The sequence below is a fragment of the Anolis carolinensis genome, chromosome 4, assembly GCF_035594765.1.
Source record: "Anolis carolinensis isolate JA03-04 chromosome 4, rAnoCar3.1.pri, whole genome shotgun sequence".
Classification (NCBI taxonomy): domain Eukaryota; kingdom Metazoa; phylum Chordata; class Lepidosauria; order Squamata; family Dactyloidae; genus Anolis; species Anolis carolinensis.
This window is the reverse complement of record NC_085844.1, coordinates 107,732,390-107,755,347: the sequence shown is the minus strand read 5'-3', so window position 1 is coordinate 107,755,347 and position 22,958 is coordinate 107,732,390. Positions and strand designations below refer to the sequence as shown.

At 37.7% G+C, this 22,958-nt stretch overlaps 1 protein-coding gene across 6 annotated transcripts in view; it reads left to right on the top strand.

Annotated features, from left to right (window-relative positions):
* Positions 1-22,958, top strand: part of cdh10 (cadherin 10) — a 150,589-nt gene that overhangs the window by 78,355 nt on the left and 49,276 nt on the right. For all 6 annotated transcript variants that reach the window (XM_062977614.1, XM_008114204.3, XM_062977616.1 and 3 more), the window contains one exon: positions 17,842-18,136. In XM_062977614.1, coding sequence (XP_062833684.1) covers positions 17,842-18,136 — 295 coding nt within the window. The remainder of the gene's footprint in view (positions 1-17,841; positions 18,137-22,958) is intronic.

The window sequence follows — 22,958 nt, the reverse complement described above, 5'->3', positions numbered from 1 at the left end:
AGAAGGGTGGGATATAAATGTTGGAAATAGATAAATAAATAAAATACTACAGTCAGAATGATTAGTGTTCTGGGATACTAGAAGTTGTATATCAGCCACATTTGGAAGAAAGCAAGATCCTCATTGGGGCAAATGCATTGCTTAGAAATGTACTTTTCAGGGGAAGCAATAGAATAGCATAATTATCCATACCTGAACAGTGGTAGGAAATGACTCAGAGCATCATTCTGCCATTTTGTGTGTGTGTGTGTGTCAGGAGCGACTTGAGAAACTACAAGTCGCTTCTGGTGTGAGAGAATTGGCCATCTGCAAGGACGTTGCCCGAGGGATGCCCGGATGTTTTGATGTTTTTACCATCCTTGTGGGAGGCTTCTCTCATGTCCCCGCATGGAGCTGGTGCTGATACAGGGAGCTCATCCACACTCTCCCTGGGTTGGATTCGAACCTGGCAGCCTTCAGGTCAGCAACCCAACCTTCAAGTCATGCTTTAACCCACTTCGCCACTGGAGGCTGCCATTGATAAGCTATGGATAGCATGACACTATCTTCATTCATTTAAAAAATAAGTTTCCTCAGATAATTCAATCCAGATGTATTCACTTACTTGGACAAAGAACTATCTTTAAATTAGGCTTGCACAAATTCTGACCCAGAAATCTAAATGCAACCACCAATTTGTAAATCTATCCAACAAAGAAAGATATCTCTGTAGAGTGAGATGGATGTTTTTATTTTTGAATGCCTAGGGGATGGGTACTTGTGATGAGCTTCTGTGAGAAAGTGCTATGTATGTAAGTCCAACATTTGATGATAGCCTTCTACTGTTGGTATGATGGAGGATATTGCCACCATTATTGATGGAGAAAACAAATGCCAATCTAGGACAGTCAGACTTGGAATGTAGAAGAACATTTTATTTCTTTTATTTAGACAGAAAACATTTTGAGCTAATACTTCTATGGAGATAGCTCTTTCCCGCTATATTAACAGGCACCATGGACCTCAGGCAAGTGTTAACACTGTGGTTGTGCTTATCACCAAAAAAGCTAAAGATGTGGAGATTTCTGAAGCCTGCAAGTTATTCTGAAATTGCTTTTGCACAGTGTTTGAGACTAATTCCTCTATCTTTCTTGATCAGCGCCAGAAAGTGTTGCAAACTAACAAAAAGAAAGGAATAATACTAAATTCAACTGTAAGTAATGGCTCAGAATTATGTTAATACTTCAAATGCTAACATTTCTAATTGTTACCTCTAAATTACAGAGGATACATCAGACTCACCAACATTTCACAGTGAAAAATTGGGGCATGTATGGTCAAGTAACATCAATGTGTGGTCAAGATGGCAAAACAATATTAATTGGTGTAGATTGGTGTAGCATTAATTGGTGTAGTATTAATTGGGAAGAACACATAAGCTGGGAAAAGTTGCAACAGTTTTTGCCTACTAAGGAAGGCAAAATCCCACCCTCCTCTTCTCTTGTGATGGGCAAAAGGGGGAAATCAAACAGCCTAAAGTGTTCTTTCTGGGTAGACAAGGATAGGTGTGCCTTGAAAACCCAATTCACAAGCCATATGTGGTGAATTCCTAGAATATATATTTTTCAAGGAAAAGGGAATAAAACCAAATCAACATACTGTATATACGTGAGTATAAGCTGACCCAAATATAAGCTAAGGCACCTAATTTTACCACAGAAAACTGGGAAAACGTATTGACTATAGTATAAGTCGAGGGTGGGAAATGCAGTAGCTACTGGTAAATTTCAAAATAAAAATAGATACCAATAAAATTAGCAGTGCAGAACTAGATATAGTTCTATGATTATATGTACTAATTTAACATATTTATTTTCCCCTGAAACATTTGCAAATCCTCTCTCTGTATGTACATTTCCTTCCTGCAATATTTGCAAGCCCTATATATCTATGTTTATATCTGTCTAGACCTCTATCTCTATATGTGTGTGTGCATTTTCCCTGCAATATTTGCAAGCCCTATATATCTATATTCATATCTATCTAGACATGTTTATATAATTGTGTATGCATTTCCCCTCTAATATTTGCAAGCCCTATATATCTATATTCATATATATCTGTATCTAGACATCTCTCTCTATAGATAGATAGATAGATAGATAGATAATTATATATATATATAGGATTTGAAAAGATTTGCAAACATGTGAGGAGAATATATATATATAATATACACATATACATACACATAGAGAAAGATAAACAGATATATACACCTCCAAGGTCATGTGGCCGGCATGACTGCATGGAGCGCCGTTACCTTCCCGCCAGAGTGGTACCTATTGATCTACTCACATTGGCATGTTTTCGAACTGCTAGGTTGGCAGGAGCTGGGGCTAACAGAGGGCGCTCATTCCGCTCCCGGGATTTGTACCTGGGACCTTTTGGTCCGCAAGTTCAGCAGCTCAGCGCTTTAACACACTGTGCCACCAGGGCACATGGAAATCTCTACATATCTATAGGTATAGAGGATTTGCAAAGACCTGCTAGGTTGGCAGGAGCTGGGGCTAAAAGCGGGCGCCCATTCCACTCCTGGGATTTGAACCTGGGACCTTTTGGTCTGCAAGTTCAGCAGCTCAGCGTTTTAACACACATGGAAATCTCTACATATCTATATGTATATAGGATTTGCAAAGACCTGCAAACATATGAAGGGAAAATTCATATATAAAATTAATGTAGATAGATAGATAGATAGATGATAGATATATAGATAGAGATAGATAGGGATTGCAAAGGCTTGAAGGAGAAAATGCCTAGATATCTGTAGGAGAGATTAACAAATAAATCAGGGGAAAATGCTTTCATTAATGGATATATTTTTTCTTCTTCTTGCTGATGTGTAAGGGCTTCTCTCCCTCTCCCTTTTCAAACCATTCCCTTGGTTAAGAGTGAGGGAGGCTTTGGAAGAGAAAACACACTGATAAGGGAGGGTAAGAGGAGATAAAAATATATCATATATTGCAAGCAATGGCCTCCAGGCTCCGCTGCCTGGCCTTGACCCCATTATAAGCCAATGGAGGCTTTTTCAGCTCGAAAAAGAGCTGAAAAATCCACTTTATCTTCAAGTATATATGGTATATTAGCATTTTGGAGAAGAGGTTAATATAAAAATTATTAATATTAAGGATGAATAAATGTCCTATGGGTGATGGGTGCACACAGAGATTACATATATAAAATATATGATTAATTGTATGACTGATATACTGTATGTTTTGTGTATATGTTAGTTGTATGTTTAATTTTTAAAATTTAATAAATGTGTGTGTGTGGGGGGGGGGACCTGAATTCACAAGAAACACTCTCCCTGCAAAGACAGAGAAACATTTTAAACCCATTTCCAACCCGCTCATTCAAAGTTTATAAGCTATGTCTGTCTTTGTCAATTGCTAATTGGCAGCTCATTTTTATATTTTTGAAAGATGATGGCTAAAAGTTGTGCGGGTTTTGGTTTTAGATTATTTCCAAAATAAAAAGAAATATTCAAAACGAATCTAGCTAAACATTGGCTTTTGCTGGAATAATCTAGCTTCCTCATGCTCATTTAATGAGCGCTAATGAGTAACTAAGTTATTTGTATCACGTAACCATCTGGTAACCCACCAGCTAAAATGAATAATTTAACAAGATGCTCTAACGAATTCATATTAGTTAATATTTCTTTAATTGTCCAGGAATGATTCCATGAGAGAAAATGTGAAAGACGAAATGAAGCTCAGGTTTAGAAAGCCTTGAAAGGAAATTGGTAATTCATGCTAAATCAAAATCTTAATCAGATTTCTCTGAAGTCCAGAAAAATGTGCATTTAATTTAGTGTTTGAATTCTGGCCAGCATCATTGCTTAGTTAATACTACGTGTTATAGAGATGAATGATATAAAATTGATCTGAACCTATTTATTCAAGTGTGAAGCATCATCTGAACTGTGGGTATATTGCAAATGTGTTTGTCTTTGACAAGACATGGTGTTTTAATCAAGATTGTAAAAACTTGTCAACTTCTGTGAGAGTTTTCGCCCCTGCATAGAAATAAAAACAACAGCACTTTTTTCTTCTCCTGAGCACTAAGAATAGGAACAAAAATAGTAATAACTGAAAATGATTGAAATGAAATATGAGGAAGTGGAACTAAGGGCCCTTCCACACAGCCCTATATCCCAGATTATCAAGGCAGAAAATCCCACAATATTGGCATTGAACTAGGTTATCTGAGTCCACACTCAGATAATGTGTGATTTTCTGCCTTGATATTCTGGGATATAGGGCTGTATGGAAGGGCCCTAAGTTATTTTTTACTGCAAACATATAAAGATCTTTCTCTGCCAGCAAGCATTTGGAGAAGGATAAGGGGCACACTGCTAGGGAGATTGTGGATAGGATTGGGGGGGGGGAGTTTTGTGTTTTATTCTGTTTTAATTGTACAGTAGAGTCTCACTTATCCAACACTCATTTATCCAATGTTCTGGATTATCCAACACATTTTTTGTAGTCAATGTTTTCAATAATCGTGATATTTTGGTGCTAAATTTGTAAATAGAGCAATTACAACATAACATTACTGCATATTGAACTATTTTTTCTGTCAAATTTGTTGTTAAACATGATGTTTTGGTGCTTAATTTGTAAAATCATAACCTAATTTGATGTGTAATAGACTTTTCCTTAATCCCTCCTTATTATCCAACATATTCGCTTATCCAACATTCTGCCGGCCCGTTTATGTTGGATAAGTGAGACTCTACTGTAATTTAACCTAACCCACACAGTACTATTAAATTGTTTTTTTATTGTTCTTTAACTGGTGACCAAAATATGTATTTGTTGGCCATCTTGAGTCCCCACTGGGAGAAAAGCAATCCCCAATGTTTTGCTCGTTTCATACACTTTTTTGCAAAACATTTTTAAAAATGGTCTCCAGAAATCCCACAAAAGCACTGAACAATGTGCAAAACTTGTACACCATCCCTTAAAAGAGATATGATTTTAAAAAATTCCTTTCTTATGTGGAAGAATAAAATGAGCAGAAATGTAAATCCTTGCTCCAAGCCTGCACTGTCAATTTTATAAGGAAATTAGAAGATTAACCTATATACTTAATAATGGTCTTTAAAGTAAATAGGAAACTGGGGGAGGGGGGTTGTAAATCAAAACAAAAGCTGAAACATTATTTGGAAATGATGAAACATTTTTAAGAATACAGGCAGTCCCAGAGTTTCTTCTTAAGTTGCATTTGTAAATTTTTTATATATATTGGTTGTGCATAATTTGGAATAAAAATTGGAACTCTTTTTGAGTCATTAAATTTTGGTACAGTAGAGTCTCACTTATCCAACATAAACGGGCCAGCAGAATGTTGGATAAGCGAATATGTTGGATAATAAGGAGAGATGAAGGAGAAGCCTATTCAACATCAAACTAGGTTATGATTTTACAAATTAAGCACCAAAACATCATGTTATACAACAAATTTGACAGAAAAAGTAGTTCAATATGCAGTAATGCAACGTAGTAGAGTCTTACTTATCCAACACTCGCTTATCCAACATTCTGGATTATCCAATGCATTTTTGTAGTTAATGTTTTCAATATATCATGATATTTTGGTGCTAAATTCGTAAATACAGTAATTACTACATAGCATTACTGCGTATTGAACTACCTTTTCTGTCAAATTTGTGGTATAATATGTTGTTTTGGTTCTTAATTTGTAAAAGCATAATCTAATTTGATGTTTAATATGTTTTTCCTTAATCCCTCCTTATTATCCAACATATTTGCTTATCCAACGTTCTGCCAGCCCATTTATGTTGGATAAGTGAGACTCTACTGTAATTATGAATTTAGCACCAAAAAATCATGATATATTGAAAACATTGACTTAAAAATACGTTGGATAATCCAGAACATTGGATAAGCGAATGTTGGATAAGTGAGACTTTACTGTATATGAAAGTGAATTCTGAGGCATGCAGGAAAGGTGAGGGGGGGATTTAGAATTTGAATCAATTATCCATTTTTTATAAATGTTCTGTAACATTTGGATGTCTTTCAAGGTCAGTCTAATTTTGCCTATAACATTGGCAAACCAAGGTAACATAAAGTGTTTTTAAAATCTCATTCCTTGCCGGCACTGCCATAAGAAAGGGAGCTGTGGGTGTGACTAATCATAGCCATCTCAATTGTAGTTTGGAAAGGCCAGGCCCCCAATAGTAGAGTATATAGTAGAGTATTGCAAAAGGCCCTTCTGTAAACTACATTTCCCAGAATGCAAAGCTGCCTAGGACTCAGATGAGGCTGAAGAGCCCAAGTGAGGACTGACCTTGCAGTCACCGTTTAGAGTTATTCCAAATGAAATAAATACCTGCAAAAAGGACTAAAGTAAGTAAGTAATAGTATTTGTGCTAAGTTGAAGTTATGTGGTTGTGTGTCATAAAGACAGACAGACATTCAAGGGGAATGCTGTTATCACCTTTTAGGGGATAAATTGTTTTGGTCTAAACTTTTAAAAATCCCCAAAAATCTGTATATATGTGAATCTTTCTGATACTTCCAGGGATTGGTGCCCTTGTTATCTGGTTCATTGTAGATAAAATTCAAGTAGACAGCTCTTGTAGTTTTTTTTAATTGTTTATGAAAACTGAAAATTCACCAAAATTCCATGCATGGATAAGTCAACCACTCTGAAATTTGGTGAGCTAACTGTGGTATGGATTTTTTTTATGACCCATGGATTAGTCGAAGGTCATTCTGCAAAGACGGGAAAAGATCAGCACTGCCTTAGGGAGCCAGCCCCATTTCCCCACCCAGGCATCCAAAAACGGCCAGAAACAATATCATGGCAGAGAGAGTAGAGGGGAGGGTGCTTCTTTTAATCCATGTTTTTATTAGTTCTTTTCATTTGTTTTTATTGGCTAATGTTTAAATTTTTATAATTGTGCATGTTTTTGTCTATTGTGTTTTTTAAAATTGCTATTGTTTTTATTCGGGCTTGACCCCATGTAAGCCGCCCTTGGTCCTCTTTGGGGAGATAGAGGCGGGGTATAAAAATAAAGTTATTATTATTATTATTATTATTATTATTATTATTATTATTATTATTATTATTTTATTATAACACAGCAAACAACATAGATATGCTGAATTTCATATCACAAAATCACAAGTCAAACACTTCCCAAGTGTCTAGGACTGTGTGATGTATTTTCGGATGATGCGCACAGATCCCAGCAGGGTGGCCTTTTGCAGTTGGCAGATCGTAATTTTGTCAATGTCTATTGTTTCCAAGTGCCGGCTGAGGTCTTTTGGCACAGCACCCAATGTGCCGATCACCACTGGGACCACCTGCACTGGTTTCTGCCAGAGTCTTTGAAGTTCAATCTTGAGGTCCTGATAGCGGCTGAGTTTTTCCTGTTGTTTTTCGTCAATGCGACTGTCACCTGGGATGGCAACATCAATGATCCAAACCTTTTTCTTTTCCACAACTGTGATGTCTGGTGTGTTGTGTTCCAGAACTTTGTCAGTCATCTTTGCATGTTTTATTATTTATTATGTATTATTATTTATTATGTTTTATTATTTATTATTTATTATGTTTTATTATTCTTTTAGGGATGGGCAAAGTTCTTACCATTTATCACTCTACTCAGAGAAAGGGGTGCTTCTCTTTTTTGGAGAAGTGATAAGATACAGTTCAGGCAATCCCCAAGTTATTCTGCACAAAAATCTGCTATCAACATGTCTGGCATGCATTTCAGGGTCATTGTTGCTGTTCTTAAGGATATTTGAAATAAGTCTGTTCTGAAATCTATTTTTCATAACCTGCCATTGACCTGAATGCAGACATGAATATTTAAGAAAGGGCATGTCAGCTGGGCATATGTGCAAGAAAGAAAGGGGGAGAGGGCTTTTGTAGCTCGATGTGTAATTTGTTAATAATAAAGCTTAAAGTATCTTATGACATAAAGAGCAAATGAACCAAAAGTTTAGATGTCTTCCCTATACAGCTTTAGTTTATATAATATCTTTAGTAGAACACGCACGTTCAAGTATTACAGGACAATACTAAAAATAACCCTTTCTATTTGTGTAACATCTTCCAAATGTTTGAAGTGCTTCTTCGTGAAATAGGAAAGTGTCTTTTATCAAATCAGATGGTTGGTCTCTGTGTCCCAGTGTTATTTACTCTGGCTGCATATGCAGCCCTTCCATATCTGGGATTTCCCTTCAGTCTGAAATGAAAACTGATGAGAATTTCTTTAGATTTGTATTTGGATCAATGCACCTAAAATTTCACATACTTGAACAAAAAGATATGAGTTTGTTTTTAAATGTAGGGTGGAAAAACCAAAACTGACAGGTTCATCCATCCAGGCAGAGAGTTTTAAGTGCCTAGCTCTTAAAAATATGGTTGTAAAGGTGTGTATTCAACCATGTTCGTGATGCTGAATTTAGAAATGTTGCAGTATCCTTATTTTCCCTGTCGGATTTCTCATACTTAAACATTATGTGGCAAGCAGATACAATACCATTCCCTCTGTATTAGTAATAGTGATGCCTCTTGGAATTGATAATACAGTATTTAAGAGTTACATTTGTTTCTGGGTTTTTTTTCTTTTTAATTTTTTAAACATATTTACAGATTTCATAATTCAATAAAAATGAAGTTGAAAAAGTTTACATAACATATTTGTCCATTCCTGGCTGAGATGTGCATTCATGGACCTTAGATTTTTATCTGATATGTGTAGATTATCATTGTTGTAGTTGTAACCTGCCACTTCATCGCAGTCATTAAATACTACTGAGCCACCCACTTAAGAAATGGCAACCTACTGTGTTCATCACATGACGTAGGCTTCAAGTGTAGGGTAGAGATATTTGGGTTTAAAAAAGTATTTCAAAGAATTATCTTTTTAGATGCTTTCTAAGCTGGTTGGCAAGAGACTTTTTTGCAAATTATCCAGATAGAGATGGACAAAATTCTGTCATGTGATGGTATTCACCATTCTCAGCTTTGAAATGATAAGGTAAAGGTTTTCCCCGACGTTAAGTCCAGTCGTGACCGACTCTGGGGGTTGGTGCTCATCTCCATTTCTAAGCCGACGAGCCGGCGTTGTCCTTAGACACCTCCAAGGTCATGTGGTCAGCATGATGGCATGGAGCGCCATTACCTTCCCATCAGAGCAGTACCTATTGATCTACTCACATTGGCATGTTTTCAAACTGCTAGGTTGGCAGGAGCTGGCGCTAACAGTGAGTGCTTATTCCGCTCCTGGGATTTGAACCTGGGACCTTTTGGTCTGCAAGCTCAGCAGCTCAGAGCTTTAACGCACTGTGCCACCAGGGGCCCCTTTGAAATGATCTGGTTAGGCAATTTGTGGCAGGAGATGAAATGTCCCTTGAGAAAAAGTTCCATCGTTACCTTTTGCTCACAAAGAAGGGAAGATCGACAGTACATTATGTTCCTTTCTGTCTCATGCACTTTATGGGGACCTTCCTTCCTTTCTTTTCTGTGTTGTGTGTGCAATGTGTTACATCTTCCTCCTTTTTCCCTTCCTTCCTTATTCCATCACAGGGAATGAAGGGAGAGCCCCAAATGCCTCATTCCCTACTTCTCCTTCTCCTCCTTTGGTTGACCCCAAGGGTCATCTAGTCCAACTCCCTTCTTTCTGTCATGTAGCAAAAGCAAAATCAAAGCACCCCTGACAGATAGTCATCCTCCCTCAGATTAATAATAATAATAATAATAATAATAATAATAATAATAATAATAAATTATTATTGGAAACAATAGGCATTGACAAAATTACGATCTGCCAACTGCATATGGCCACCCTACTGGGATGTGCGCGCATCATCCGAAAATACATCACACAGTCCTAAACGCTTGGGAAGTGTTCGACTTGTGATTTTGTGATATGAAATCCAGCATATCTATCTTGTTTGCTGTGTCATACAATATAATACAGTAATAATAATAATAATAATAATAATAATAATAGTAAGTGCCTAGTTTTCAAGTGTTATTTCCTGTTTAATTGTATAGTCCTTACTTTGAAAGTAGCTGTGCTCCATATTTTTGTGTCCACAAGCTATGTTAAATTGGTGGAGATTCTACAAGATATTCAATCATTGAGAAACTAGACCAAAATGTGCTTATAGCAGGATGTCCCTCTTGCAAAGTTTTTTTTCAGTTTAATAAACTTTTCCCATGTGTTTATGATAGATCCAATTAGGATATTACATTTTTAACCCAGGAACAAAAACCATAGTCCAGGAGAGGAGGTGTTTCTTTTCACAAATAAAACATGGGAGGGACAGTGGGTGAAAACAACTCTCTACAATGCGATGGCAAATCAACTGAGAACTTCTGAACAAAACAGATAGTTTGCTAGTGTGTGATGGAGGTAGGAAAATCATCCATTTAATTTCAAAACAGAGTATGCCTGAGCTGGATGGTAATCTACTCTTCCAAACACATGACATGTTCAGTGAGATGAAGTCTCTGGTGTAGATAAGAATAGGAATTTGTAGTAGACCCTGCATGCATTACAATATATTTTTTTATGAATTTTGTCTGTCTTTCTCCCATCTCTATCTTTTTTATTTAATTAATTCACATGCATTTCATTGTTGACTGTAATGACTGAAGGTATTACCATAAAAGCTTGTTCCAGTTTTTTGTTTTGTTTTGTTTTGTTTTTTGTTTTTTTACTAATGTTCCCCTATTCTTTATATGGGCTAGGAAAAATGCTTTCTACAGCATTGAGCTTGCATTTAAAAATATGTCATTGTTTCTTGGTTCATTCTGAAACATAATTAGAGGGACTTCTGAGATATTCTCTCTATAAGGGTGATGTATATTTCCTTGTGCATGTTTTCCAAGAAGCATTTTATAGTATGCAAATATGTAGCAGACTGCTTATGCACAAAAAGTTGTTGCTGCTGCTGTTAACATTTAAATATAATGAGACCAATATGCAAATGTTGGCCATTAGGAACATAACCGTATGGCTGCTTATTTGCACCAGGAAAAAAAGTCTCAGATCATTTGCATAAACTTACTAGAAGTTCATAAAATGAAATCTATATTCTTCTTTTGGTTTCCTTTGTCCTTGAATCGGTGTCCAGAGGATGAGCCTAACTCTGCTCTATCAAGAGTTTAATTTTGAATTCAAACCTCTTATGGAAATGAAATATTCCTGCTTTCACTAAGAGTAATATATTATAAGCTTCACATTCATAGTGATAAAATATTGTTCCATGCCATAATGCCAATAAACTCTCTCTAAAAGTACAGGAATTCTTAGACTTTTGTTTTGTTTTGGGGGCAGGGGCATGAGGTCAACCAGCAGTGGTAAGGTGATGTATCCTGAAGCATAATGCTGATAAAATTCTCACAAAAGCATAGTCTCTTCAAGCCTGTACATCTTTGTTATGTGTCAATTTACAGAATGTTGCCATGCTTACTTCCCCATTAGGTTACCCCCAGTTACATTTCTTATGGGTAGACTTCAGCCTGTGTATTTTCCACAAGAAGAAACATGTTATAGTTTCCCTAAAATTACCACCACTCTTCACTGCAAATATCTGTCCACTAGAGCCCTTCCTCCTAATACATTATTTTGTTATCATATCATATCTTAAATAGTTGAGGTTCCTTCATCCAATTTTCAAACCTCCTTCCGAGTTGAACCCTGCTTTATGTATGATATATTCAGGTAAGGTGAGAAAATGCAGCCTTCCCTGACTCCCTGGACCAATTGGAAAACATTCTGTTTCTCCATATTCTATCCTGACAGTAGCAGGTTGTCCTGAGAACAGATTATACATCAGGATAATGAAATGTTTGGCATATCCATTTCTTTTTAAGGACCTCTTCATATGGGGCTTTTTTTGTGCCCCTTTTTCTTCTTTTAGGCAGTGTCAAGTGCCATCAAATGACACTGTCTTGGCCCTGCCCACATTACTCCTGAAGTGGAGGGGAAGCATCTCAAGGAAAATGTTTTTAGGAAGCTCCAATGGAGCTAACTGTACTTTCACCTCCTTTCCCCCATATAATGGGGGGAAAGATGGCAGGGAAATTTTCATTGCCACCCTTTCTCCCATATGATGGGAACAGGGCAATAAAGCGCCTTGTGCCATATCCAGCATATGATGAGGGGAGAGGGTGCGGAGGTGCCACTATCCACCCTGTTCACCTTCCCTTTCACAGGCAACTGCTGGCGCTACGGCACAGTCCCAGGGACTGTGTGAAGAGGTCCTAAAAGTAATTCTTTCTGAAAGACTGTTCTGTAATCTAATAAGCACTGGCAGGTTTTCTTCTGGAATTCTTCAGGGTGCTCCATTATCCAATATATTCAACATTTTGTTATTTCCTTTTGTGAACCCAACATTGTCCTGTGGCCTTTCTCACTCCATTTATGGTAAAACTCTTTGTTGTAAATTTTTGAACATCCCTGTAATGAAGTATGAGTTTTGTATTCATGTTTGTTGTGTTTAACTATGTGCTCGTGGTTTGGTTAGGTAGGTATGAGACGGCGGCAGCCATTTAGTGGCTCTCCTCTGAGGCAGTTGCCATGGAGATGTGGGCGGAGCCATCTGCCGAGGGCAGGAGAAGTGAAGAGGTTTTTTTTAAAAAAAAGTGAAGCCTCAGTCTGTGCTCTGATGAGGCAAAGGGAAGATTGATTCCAGGTTGATGGGATCAAGGAGACTCAATTGTTCATTTTGAGTCAGTTTTAAATATGTTTGGTGACTTATTTAATGTAGTCTGTGTCCTGGAAAGGCACAGAGAATCTGTGATAGTATATCATTGGGGTGACTGTGGTTTGAAGTCACTGGGTAGTCCAAGTTTCAGACTTTGGGAACCAATCCCAGCTGGTCTCACAGAGATCCATTGAAGTAACAGTTCAAAAGGAGCAGAGGAAGAAGTTTTAACTACTTTAAGTAAAAGAAGTGATACTTTAGAGATGATTCATCTCATTCTAGTATTGTAACTGTTAATAAGAAACATCTTTTGTAACCACCAAACTTGTGCCTGAATAAACTTGATATTGTTCTTTTAACATCAAAACCTCTGTCGTCTATAGACTCCCTCAACACAATTGTGCTACCATTTTAACACCGAATAAAGTAAAAGGCTTCCTCTGAGCTATTGGGTGGTTGAGCACTTTTATAATCTAAAGGTGTCTCTCCACACAGTGGTGGCTGCATTTCCACTAATCGGTGGCAGTTAACTTTTATTATTTGGAACATCTATTCATTATTAATTGGGTCTTGTAGGCTACCCTCCTTTACACAGTGGTGGCAGCATTGGGATAAAAGATTCCCCCCTGACTGAAAGAGCCTTAGTCGTTATTAGTTCTTTACAATCCCTCTACTTGCATGGGAGTTTAAAGTGATGGCCCTGCTGTGTTCCTGGTGTCCCATTTGTGGGGAATTGGAGTGTATACTGTGTATTTCCAATTTGTGGGTCATTGTTCTGTTTTCCATATTTTTGACAGTTTTGAATTGAGTAGATCCTGCCTCTTTAGCTTCAAGCAGCTCTATTGGTATGCCATCTGTTCCTGGTTATCCCCCCCCCCCCCAAGTTCAGCTTTCACTGGAATTTCTAAGGTTCAGTTTCAAATGGTTCTTCCTTGAATGAATCTGTCATCCTTTTATCTATTTTGTATTGTTCTTTGATGTATTGTTTCCACTGTCTTCTCATTTTTCCTTGGGCATGTAATATATCCCCAAAGATCAAGGACCTCATCACACTGAGGTTACTAATTTGAGCAACAGTGGGGGGAATTTGTTGGGCAGCATGGCAAATCCATTAGGCAGGGGGAAAACCATCGTCCCATGCCCCATATCCCCACCCAGCTTCCCATACAGTGGCCCCATTGTGGGCTATGAGAACACAGGTAGTCACCCCTGTTCTCAGAACTCCATCTTAGGACACTTCCAGAATTGAGCCAGGATGGAGCCCTGCTGGAAGTAGCCCTGCATTGTGTGAAGGGCTCCAGTGGGATCCGTCCTGGAAGCATCCTGGGATGGAACCAAAAGTCAATGTGATGAGGTCCTAAAAGAGAGCAACAAATAGACATCTAACCCAGTTAAAAGCATGGCCAGCAATTAAAAATGCATTATCAATCAATCATGATTTTAAAAAGCATATATGTAAAAACAATACATTTATAATTTAAAAACTTGGACTTTAGCTACCATCTGTATATGTCTGGCAAAAATCCTTGAATGCTGTTTTAAACACAGTATATCCAGTTGCCAGATCTGTTCCAAAATTTGGGATTCAGATATATTCCCAAGCAGATTTGGAGCTCACTCTTCAGACAAGGTAATGATAAGAAAATCAAGGGTGAGGGAAGCTTTTGGCAAACTTTTCTGAAGTTAAAAGTTTGTTGTAGTTATAGAATGCTTATTCTCCAAATTACACTGTGAAATTGTATTTTGTGCTATGACTGAATTAGCAACTAAAGGTGGGAAAGGAAGAGAAACTGTAGCAACCAGCTAGAATTTGATTGAGGAATGATTGCTTAATAAATCTGTTCCTTTAACATTAAAGCACTTTTAACTATTTGAAAATAATGAAAAAGGCAATGATTTATGTTAGAATATACTTGCATTTAAAAGAAGGAAACCTAGATATTAAAATAAGTGATACTTTGGGACCATAAAAAGTTACTGACAGAGTGTTGTCAAAGATTTTCATGGTTGCTGTGAGTTTTCTGGGCTATATAGCCATGTTCCAGAAGCATTATCTCCTGATGTTTCACCCACATCTATGGCAGGACTCACAACCTCTGAGGATGCCTGCCATAGATGTGAACAAAACATCAGGAGATAATGCTTCTGGAGCATGGCCATACAGCCCAGAAAATCCACAGCAACCCACTTACTGACAGAGCTTAGTAACATTACTCATTTGTACTGATCATGCCTGTTGAAAGATTTTTGAATGTTATAACCCAAAAGCATGACTTCTCCTGACTTTTTTCCTGGTTCTAATGTCAGATCAGGAAAAGGGCACTTCTACATTGGAAACGAATGTGGGTCCTATCTTGTATCCAAGATGCCAGATTGAGCCCACAAGGGTGTCTTCAGAGGCAGAAGGTAGACTCTACTTCCCAGCCACCCTGAACACAATTTGATACAGATAGGCTGCTACCCTAAGGATCTCCTCTGTGTCATGATGATCCCCAGCCCCATGTCATGGTAGTCTCCAACCCTTCTCTCCCCCCCCCCCCCTCCATCGGCACAGTGGTGCTCTGGTTGACATCTGGCAAAGCACTGAGGGCAAGGTAGTGCTTCAACATAAAGCTTGGGAATAACAGGGGACTGCTGTCCCTGGGTTGTCTGGGGAATGCAGACTAGTAGTGAAGACAGTTGTGACCAGTTCTGCTTGGAAACTGGTCCAACTATCTTCACTTCCTCTAAGTTGGGGAAAGACCCAGATCCTGGATCAGGATTTCAGCTTTTCCCCAATTTAGCTTATCATTTAGCAACCTGTATCAGCTTTGTGTGACGATAAGCCACTACGGGGCTTATCCATTTGTATACTCATCAGACTTAATGAGTGGGATGTGTGCAAGGATTCCCTTCTATAGTGTTTGTACTTGTGGAAGGCAGAGAAGCAACAAAATGAAGAGTTGTCAGTTGCAGATGTTGGGCAGTGTCCGAGCTTGTGGACCAGCTAGTTTCTGTTTATCTTTTTTCACCATGTGTTATCCCCACCGGAGGGCAAGTTCTGTGTAGGAAAATCCTTGCCATAAGAATGTAAGAATATCTTATCAGTAATTGGAGATGATAGATTTCCTCTCCTTGCTATCGTCCAGACAATGTACTTATGATAGAATTGAAAAGGAGTTTTTCTAGGATCACCTGAAGGCCATGTGAGGAGCCTCTGCAGATTTTATGCTGGGCCTTCAAGCCAGTTGTGTCTCCTCCAATCTAAAAGCATATGAGAAACAATACTATTTAAGAATGTAGAATAGCAGTAGAACAGTACAGATGGCCAAAGAGCCTGAGAGACTCAAGTGGCATTTGCCTAATGCCAAAAAGATAAAGTAGATGTCAGGTAAACCTCTCTGGAACACTATTATGAAAGGGACTTGTTTCTGAATATCCATGAAGGATATAAAGTTGTCTTATTTATTTCTTGCACATGGAAAGGAATCTCTCTCTCTCTCTCTCTCTCTCTCTCTCTCTCACACACACACACACACACACACACACACACACACACAATGCTGAGCAAGCCACTTTTGGGGGGCACTTCAAAAATTTTATGTGTGTGAAAAGTTCACTGATTTCTTGCCCTTTCCAGTTGGATTTTGCAAGGGGTATTTCAACCTGTATTGCCTTCTCGTTGTGGGAAACAGTGTGAATATTGTTTATCCTCTTCCTTCCTCCCTCCCTCCCTCCCTCCCTCCCTCCCTCCCTCCCTCCCTCCCTTCCTTCCTTCCTTCCTTCCTTCCTTCCTTCCTTCCTTCCTTCCTTCCTTCCTTCCTTCTTTCCTTCCTATAAAGTGAGATAATATTTTGATAAAAATGGCCTTAGTGTTTGAATAGGTAAAAGGTAAAGGTTTCCCCTGACGTTAAGTCCAGTCGTGACCGACTCTGGGGGTTGGTGCTCATCTCCATTTCTAAGCCAAAGAGCTGGCATTGTCCATAGACATCTCCAAGGTCATGTGACTGGCATGACTGCATGGAGCGCCGTTACCTTCCCTCCGGAGCGGTACCTATTTATCTATTCACATTGGCATGTTTTCAAACTGCTAGGTTGGCAGGAGCTGGAGCTAACAGCGGCCACTCACGCCGCTCCTGAGGTTTGAACCTGGGACCTTTCGGTCTCCAGCTCAGTGCTTTAATGCACTTCACCACCAGGGCTCCTTGTGTGAATAAGGGTGTATAATTTCCCATCCCAATACATATTATGAACCATTAGCTAATTCATCCTCTTCAGGGTAACCAGAGCTGTTTCATGGATAGGTAAATGAGGAAAAGTAAAATGGCTCTCCAAATGCTAGAAAACAGCTCCCTGGCTCTCCCACCATAGACTATGCTGGCTAGATTTTCTGGGATTACAACCTCTTGGGGTCACAGAGATTAAAAAAAGAGAGAGATTTTGATGCTACAACTCCTCCATTCAACTGTCCTGGGATATTTTTGATGTTGATTGAAATACAGAAACCTTAAGATCTTAAAGTTACGGTCTAGGAAGGCAGGATTCTCCGTACATTTTGCATTTGGAACAAATGGTAAGATTTCACTTTTTAAAAAATGTTCAGCATCAGCCCCAGCTATTCTTCTTTCCTTAATTGCCATGTATCCTGCCATGTCCCTTATCTGCTTAGAGAATTTACAACTAACACAGCAGGTTGTGAATGTTTAATAGATTCTTTTTCAAGGAATGAAAAGGTCAGTATTAGCATAAAATTCTTCTTCAAGATTTGTGACACAAATGTTCCACGACACAGAACAGGTGTTGCTGGGGAGGAAAAAAAAAAGCTTAAAATCTGCCATAGGAGTTGCACTCTAAAGATTATGGTGAGCTTCAAAGACATTATAAAAGCATGAATGCTACACACATAGACACATGTATACATACAATCAGACTCTACATTGTCTTCAGTCACTGTAAATGGAAAAACACTTTGCTTTGTTGATGCAAATTTTTCTTGAAACACACTGTGTGGCTTTTTAAAAGATTGACTTATATTATTATTAAAGTTCTTTGCTTTGGTCCTCTAAAAAACTAAATTTTTGTCTTCCCAATCTTACCCCTTTTTCTCCCCCAGCTTCATTCAGACCAAGACAAAGGAGATGGTTCCCTCAAGTACATTTTGTCAGGAGATGGGGCTGGCACTCTTTTTGTTATTGATGAGAGAACGGGTGACATTCATGCTACAAGAAGAATTGATAGGGAAGAGAAAGCTTTCTATACCCTACGTGCCCAGGCTATTAACAGAAGAACGCTTCGGCCAGTTGAACCGGAATCAGAATTTGTGATCAAAATCCATGACATCAATGACAATGAACCAATGTTTCTTGAAGAGGTTTATACTGCAAGCGTCCCTGAAATGTCAGTAGTTGGTAAGTGTCATCATGAAATAGCTGTAAGTGTCTGCACTGGTTGATAGTTGGCATGGGAACAGGGAAGTTAAAGTCAAATTATGTTCAAACCTATATTTTGTGTGTGCTAATGTGGATGTCAACCCAGAGATCAACTTGCATGAAACCTAACTACAAAAGATCTATTGAATCAATTCATGAATGTATCTACATGTTTATTCCTTATTTCACAATTGAGTGGATTAATCAATGAGTCAGGGTTCTCTTATATGGGGAATCAAATGCAAAGCTTGCCCTAGTTTCACTTTCATACCTGGTGCCCTACATATCTATGTACTAGAGCAAGGGTGGGAACATATTTTCTACGAATAATGATTCTCCTTTAGTTGACCATTTTATTTTATAGAAAGAGAAATTAGTAAAGTCCAAAAGAGGATACATAGAGCCAAAAGAGCCCATAGATTATAAACTTCCAACCTGGTGTAGGAAGTTGCTGGTGGGGTTGCTTATTTAAGAATTTGTTTTTAATTTATCCTTTTGGTGCAAAAATAATTTGATTTGCTTCTAAAAGGATAGCAAGGACCTAGCCTCTCTGGGTATGGAATTTTAAAGTCCGGGAGCAGCCACTGAGAATGCCCTGTCCCTTGTTCCAGCCAAATGAACCTTTGAAAATAATGGGACAAAGAGAAGGCTTTACCTAAATATTCATTTAGCTCTACTTGACGCTTCTTCACATAACTGAGACCCAAGTCATAAGGTGCATTATGGCAATTAAAACAGAATATAACCAAGGAATGTACCACTATGGCCAGATGTAACTTCTCCAGGAAAGGACAAAGTTGGCATACTAGTTTTAACTGTGCAGAAGCAACCCTAGTGTCTGCTGAAATCTGGGATTCATTGAATGCAAAAATTACTTGTAGCTATTTTGTGCAGAGAGAGGAAGTATTTTTCTTTGCAGGAAACAAACATTTCTATAAGAAGCATTATTTTTCTGTGGAGATAAATGCACTCTTTTCTGTAGGAAAGTAACTTGTGCTAATTTTGCACAGAGTATGTCTTGAACTGCGACTAGACTTCTTTTGAGAAGGAAATTAGGAAAGAATTATATCCCTAGGTTCTGCCAATAATTACTTATTACTTAGATAATCATTGAGCATTACTAGTGGTATAACCTTTAAATGTTTGTTAATAACTTCCAGGTTTCTCCAGAAATGAGCATTAATGACTGGTTTCCACTCTCTCTCTTTCTATTTCTTCATGATTATTTGATAAAAAAAAAGAAAATGATTAAAAAATTAAAACGAGAATAAGAAAAAGCAACAAGGGCTCCATCTCAGCACACAATAAAGATGGGCATGTAAGGAGGAATGTATTGATGATGTGACCCCATCAAATTGGAAGTATTTAAGACACCTTCCCATTAAAGACAGAATGGCCCTGAAAAGTATCAGCAGCTTTGGCTGGACTAGATGACACACTAATAATTTTATTTTATAATATTTGCAAGACAATTCAATTAAATAGATTATTAAGTTAATTATATTAAGTGTGAAGATTTACCTGTGCATTCAACAAAATTAGGATTGATTCTGAGTGGAAATATCTAGTTTGTTTTATTATTTTTGTTATATGAATTTGTAATAACCACTATCATTTCTCCTTCTGACCAGAAGGAATATCCATTCCCTATTTTGCAAATGTCGGAGCTAATTACATCCTGAGCATAACATTATGTGCTGTTCGCTGAATATTCCCTAATAGAAAATGTGCTTATCTATCTAGTGTAAAATCCAAGCTGTGCAGTTTTGGCCATTTGGCAACATCAGAAAACAGTGAGGCATTGTAAGAAAGCAAGCAAAAGAGTATAGGCATCAAGGCACCAGGTATTAAATCTATTTGGATTTAATAAGGCATATGAATGCATGGAAGGATGCTTTCGTAGTCAGTATTCTATACTGCGTGAGAAACAATTACTCGGGTATACTGTTACATCACAAAGCAAATCCAGAGCAAATTAATCAAAATTATTTCCATTCATACTCCCTGTGTCATGTAGGTGGAAATGCATAATGACAGATATGGAAAGGAGCACCATAAGCAAACTTACTTTTGCATAGAATTTTGCATAGAATTGGATTGCTAAGACACTTTACTATTTCAAAGATAATGCAAACAATTATTTTGCTCGGTTTTGAGATTAATCATGATCTTAATGTTCCCCAGGTTGTTTTGAAGAGGCATATTTCAATAATCCCATTTCTCTAATGTCTGGGGGTTGGGAATAATTTTATGAAAACTCAATTTTCCTTATTTATGTGTAGTATAGATGGGGTTTTTCATATAAACAGCAAAATAAATTTAAAAATAAAAATAGAGTCAAAATATGTAAGAACTTGGAGTGACATAAAAGTTACTGTAATATTTCTGATGACTTTCCATTATACTACAGATCATATTATTACACAATAGATAGAAAAGCCACTGATGAGAAATGCATGAACAAGATTTATGAATATTATTTTAACCTTTGACTTACATTTGTTCATGTATAGATAATATTTCTTTTTGGCACATTCAAAGTTTGCTTTGAAATACTGAGATCCTGCTCATCGTTTGCATAGTGTAAATTTCAGCCAGTGAATGTAATCCAAAGGTACAGTGCAATAGAATTACTCCAGATTGCACCATTGAATAACTCAATCATGCAAAATATGGCAATACCTCACACTCATCTGCTATACAAACTTGGTACTACATGCACAACCCTAAATAGAATGCAATCATTGTTCAATCTTCTAGAAAGTGTGTTGGTGTAATCATATTTATATCGGCAATAGTTGCTAACAGATTCTGGTAATTTCCTGGAACCCCCAGCCTCAGCCCTACTAGCATGACAGAAGGGCTAAAACATTCTAGAAGTTGTACTTCTAGAAGAAGTAATGTTTCAAGTTCTGATCCATTTGTACTTTACCCCCTCTTCCCACTATTTATATAAAGAGTGTCTCCTCTAGCTTTTTCTTATATTTAAACTTTCTTCCAGTTTACATTTCAATTTATTCTCACCACTCATTCTTTAAGGCAGCTTTGTGAACCATGTGGTTTCCCAGATGTTGTTTGCCTATTAGAGCGGTGCAAAATTATCATGAGGTCTCATAAATTGAATCAAATATGTTAAATTCATACTTTAGATGCACTTGGCCACAGTAGTCCATGCTCTGGTTACATCCCAAATAGACTACTGCAACACGCTCTATGTGGGGTTGCCTTTGAATTCTGTTTAGAAGCTTCAAGTGGCCCAATGGGCAGCAGTCAGATTGCTCACAGGAGCGGCGTACAGAGAGTACAAATTCAAAGTGCTGTCTTAAGCCTATAAAGCCCTAAATTATTCCAGCCCAGATTACCTGTCCAAATGCATCTCCCCATATGAACCATCTCAGAGATTAAGATCATCTGGGAAGGCCCTGCTCTCAGTCCCACCTCCCTCACAAGTGTGGTTGGTGGGAATGAGAGACAGGCCCTTCTCAGTGGTGGTCCCTCAGCTGTGGAACTCCCCAGTGATATTAGATTTCACTGTGGACTTCAGAAAGAAAGTGAAAACTTGAGTTTGGGATCAAGCCTTCAGAGAATAATTGTAGTGTGATAGATGGATACGGAATATGTGCAATGACTACTGGAATGACCCAGATTACGATTGTGGATGGTGTGGTTTTGTTAGTGAATGTAATGTTTTTAAATGTTTTAATGTGTATTAGTTTTAATTTTAATGTTTATTTTAATTGTATGTTGTATTAAGTATTGAATAGTTGCCTATATGTAAAACCACCTTGAGTCCTCTTCGGGGTTGAGAAGGGTGGGGTATAAGTATGGTAAATAAATAAATAAACATCCAACACATGGGCGTGGCCAACTGCAAAAACTTAAGAATCAAAACTTACCCAATATTTTTTATTTAACTTTGTAAACCCCAGAAGTCTCCCAAAGTCAGTTTCATTTTCAGCGCAAGCAGGCAAAGGACAGTAAAAAAGGCTGACATTCGTCTTTAAATAGATGGCCTCTCACCATTAGAAAATGGAAACAGCAGAGAGAAAGCAGAGTTCACTGGTCAAGAGACTGGGAAAGCACAGCATTCTGGGAAATGTAGTTTGGGAAGGTGAGGATCCCTAGCAGCAGCCAGCAAGAGTTCCAATAAATTATTAAATCTGCAAACAGGAGGACTGACTGATACTTCTAGTAAGTAAATATCTGTGCTGGACTGGGAAGAAGTCTCTATTGGTTAATATGAGAGACATTTGATGAGATAGCTGTTGTGGCTTTTTAAAAAATAAAAATAAAAATGTTTTTGTCAAAACTTTTTAAAAATTTCCTAAAATCAGTAAATGTATGAATATTTCTGAAAGTTGGAAGGAGTGATTCCCTGTTATCTTGTGTCATTGTATAGAAAATTCAAGGAGATAGCTCTTGTGGGTTTTTTAAAATGTTGTTTATAAAAACTTTGAAAATTCCCCAAAAAACTGTGGATAAGTGAAACATTCTGAAATTTGATGGGATAACAGTGATAAATGTCTTCTACCATTGTAGCAAGTTTCACCACATTATCTGTAAACATGAGGGAGAAAAAGCCTCTGAAGTTTCCCCACTTGCACAATTACTATAACAAAAAAGTAACAATATTTTTTTACTCTCATTATAGTATTGAAATTGTCATTAACAATACTTTAGACACACTTTAGAAATGAAATGCCAACACCCTTTAATTTTGTAATGAGTTTTGAAACATTTTTTATCAATCACACAGCCCGATTGGCTACCAGTCTAATAATCCATAACCAGTTTCACAACG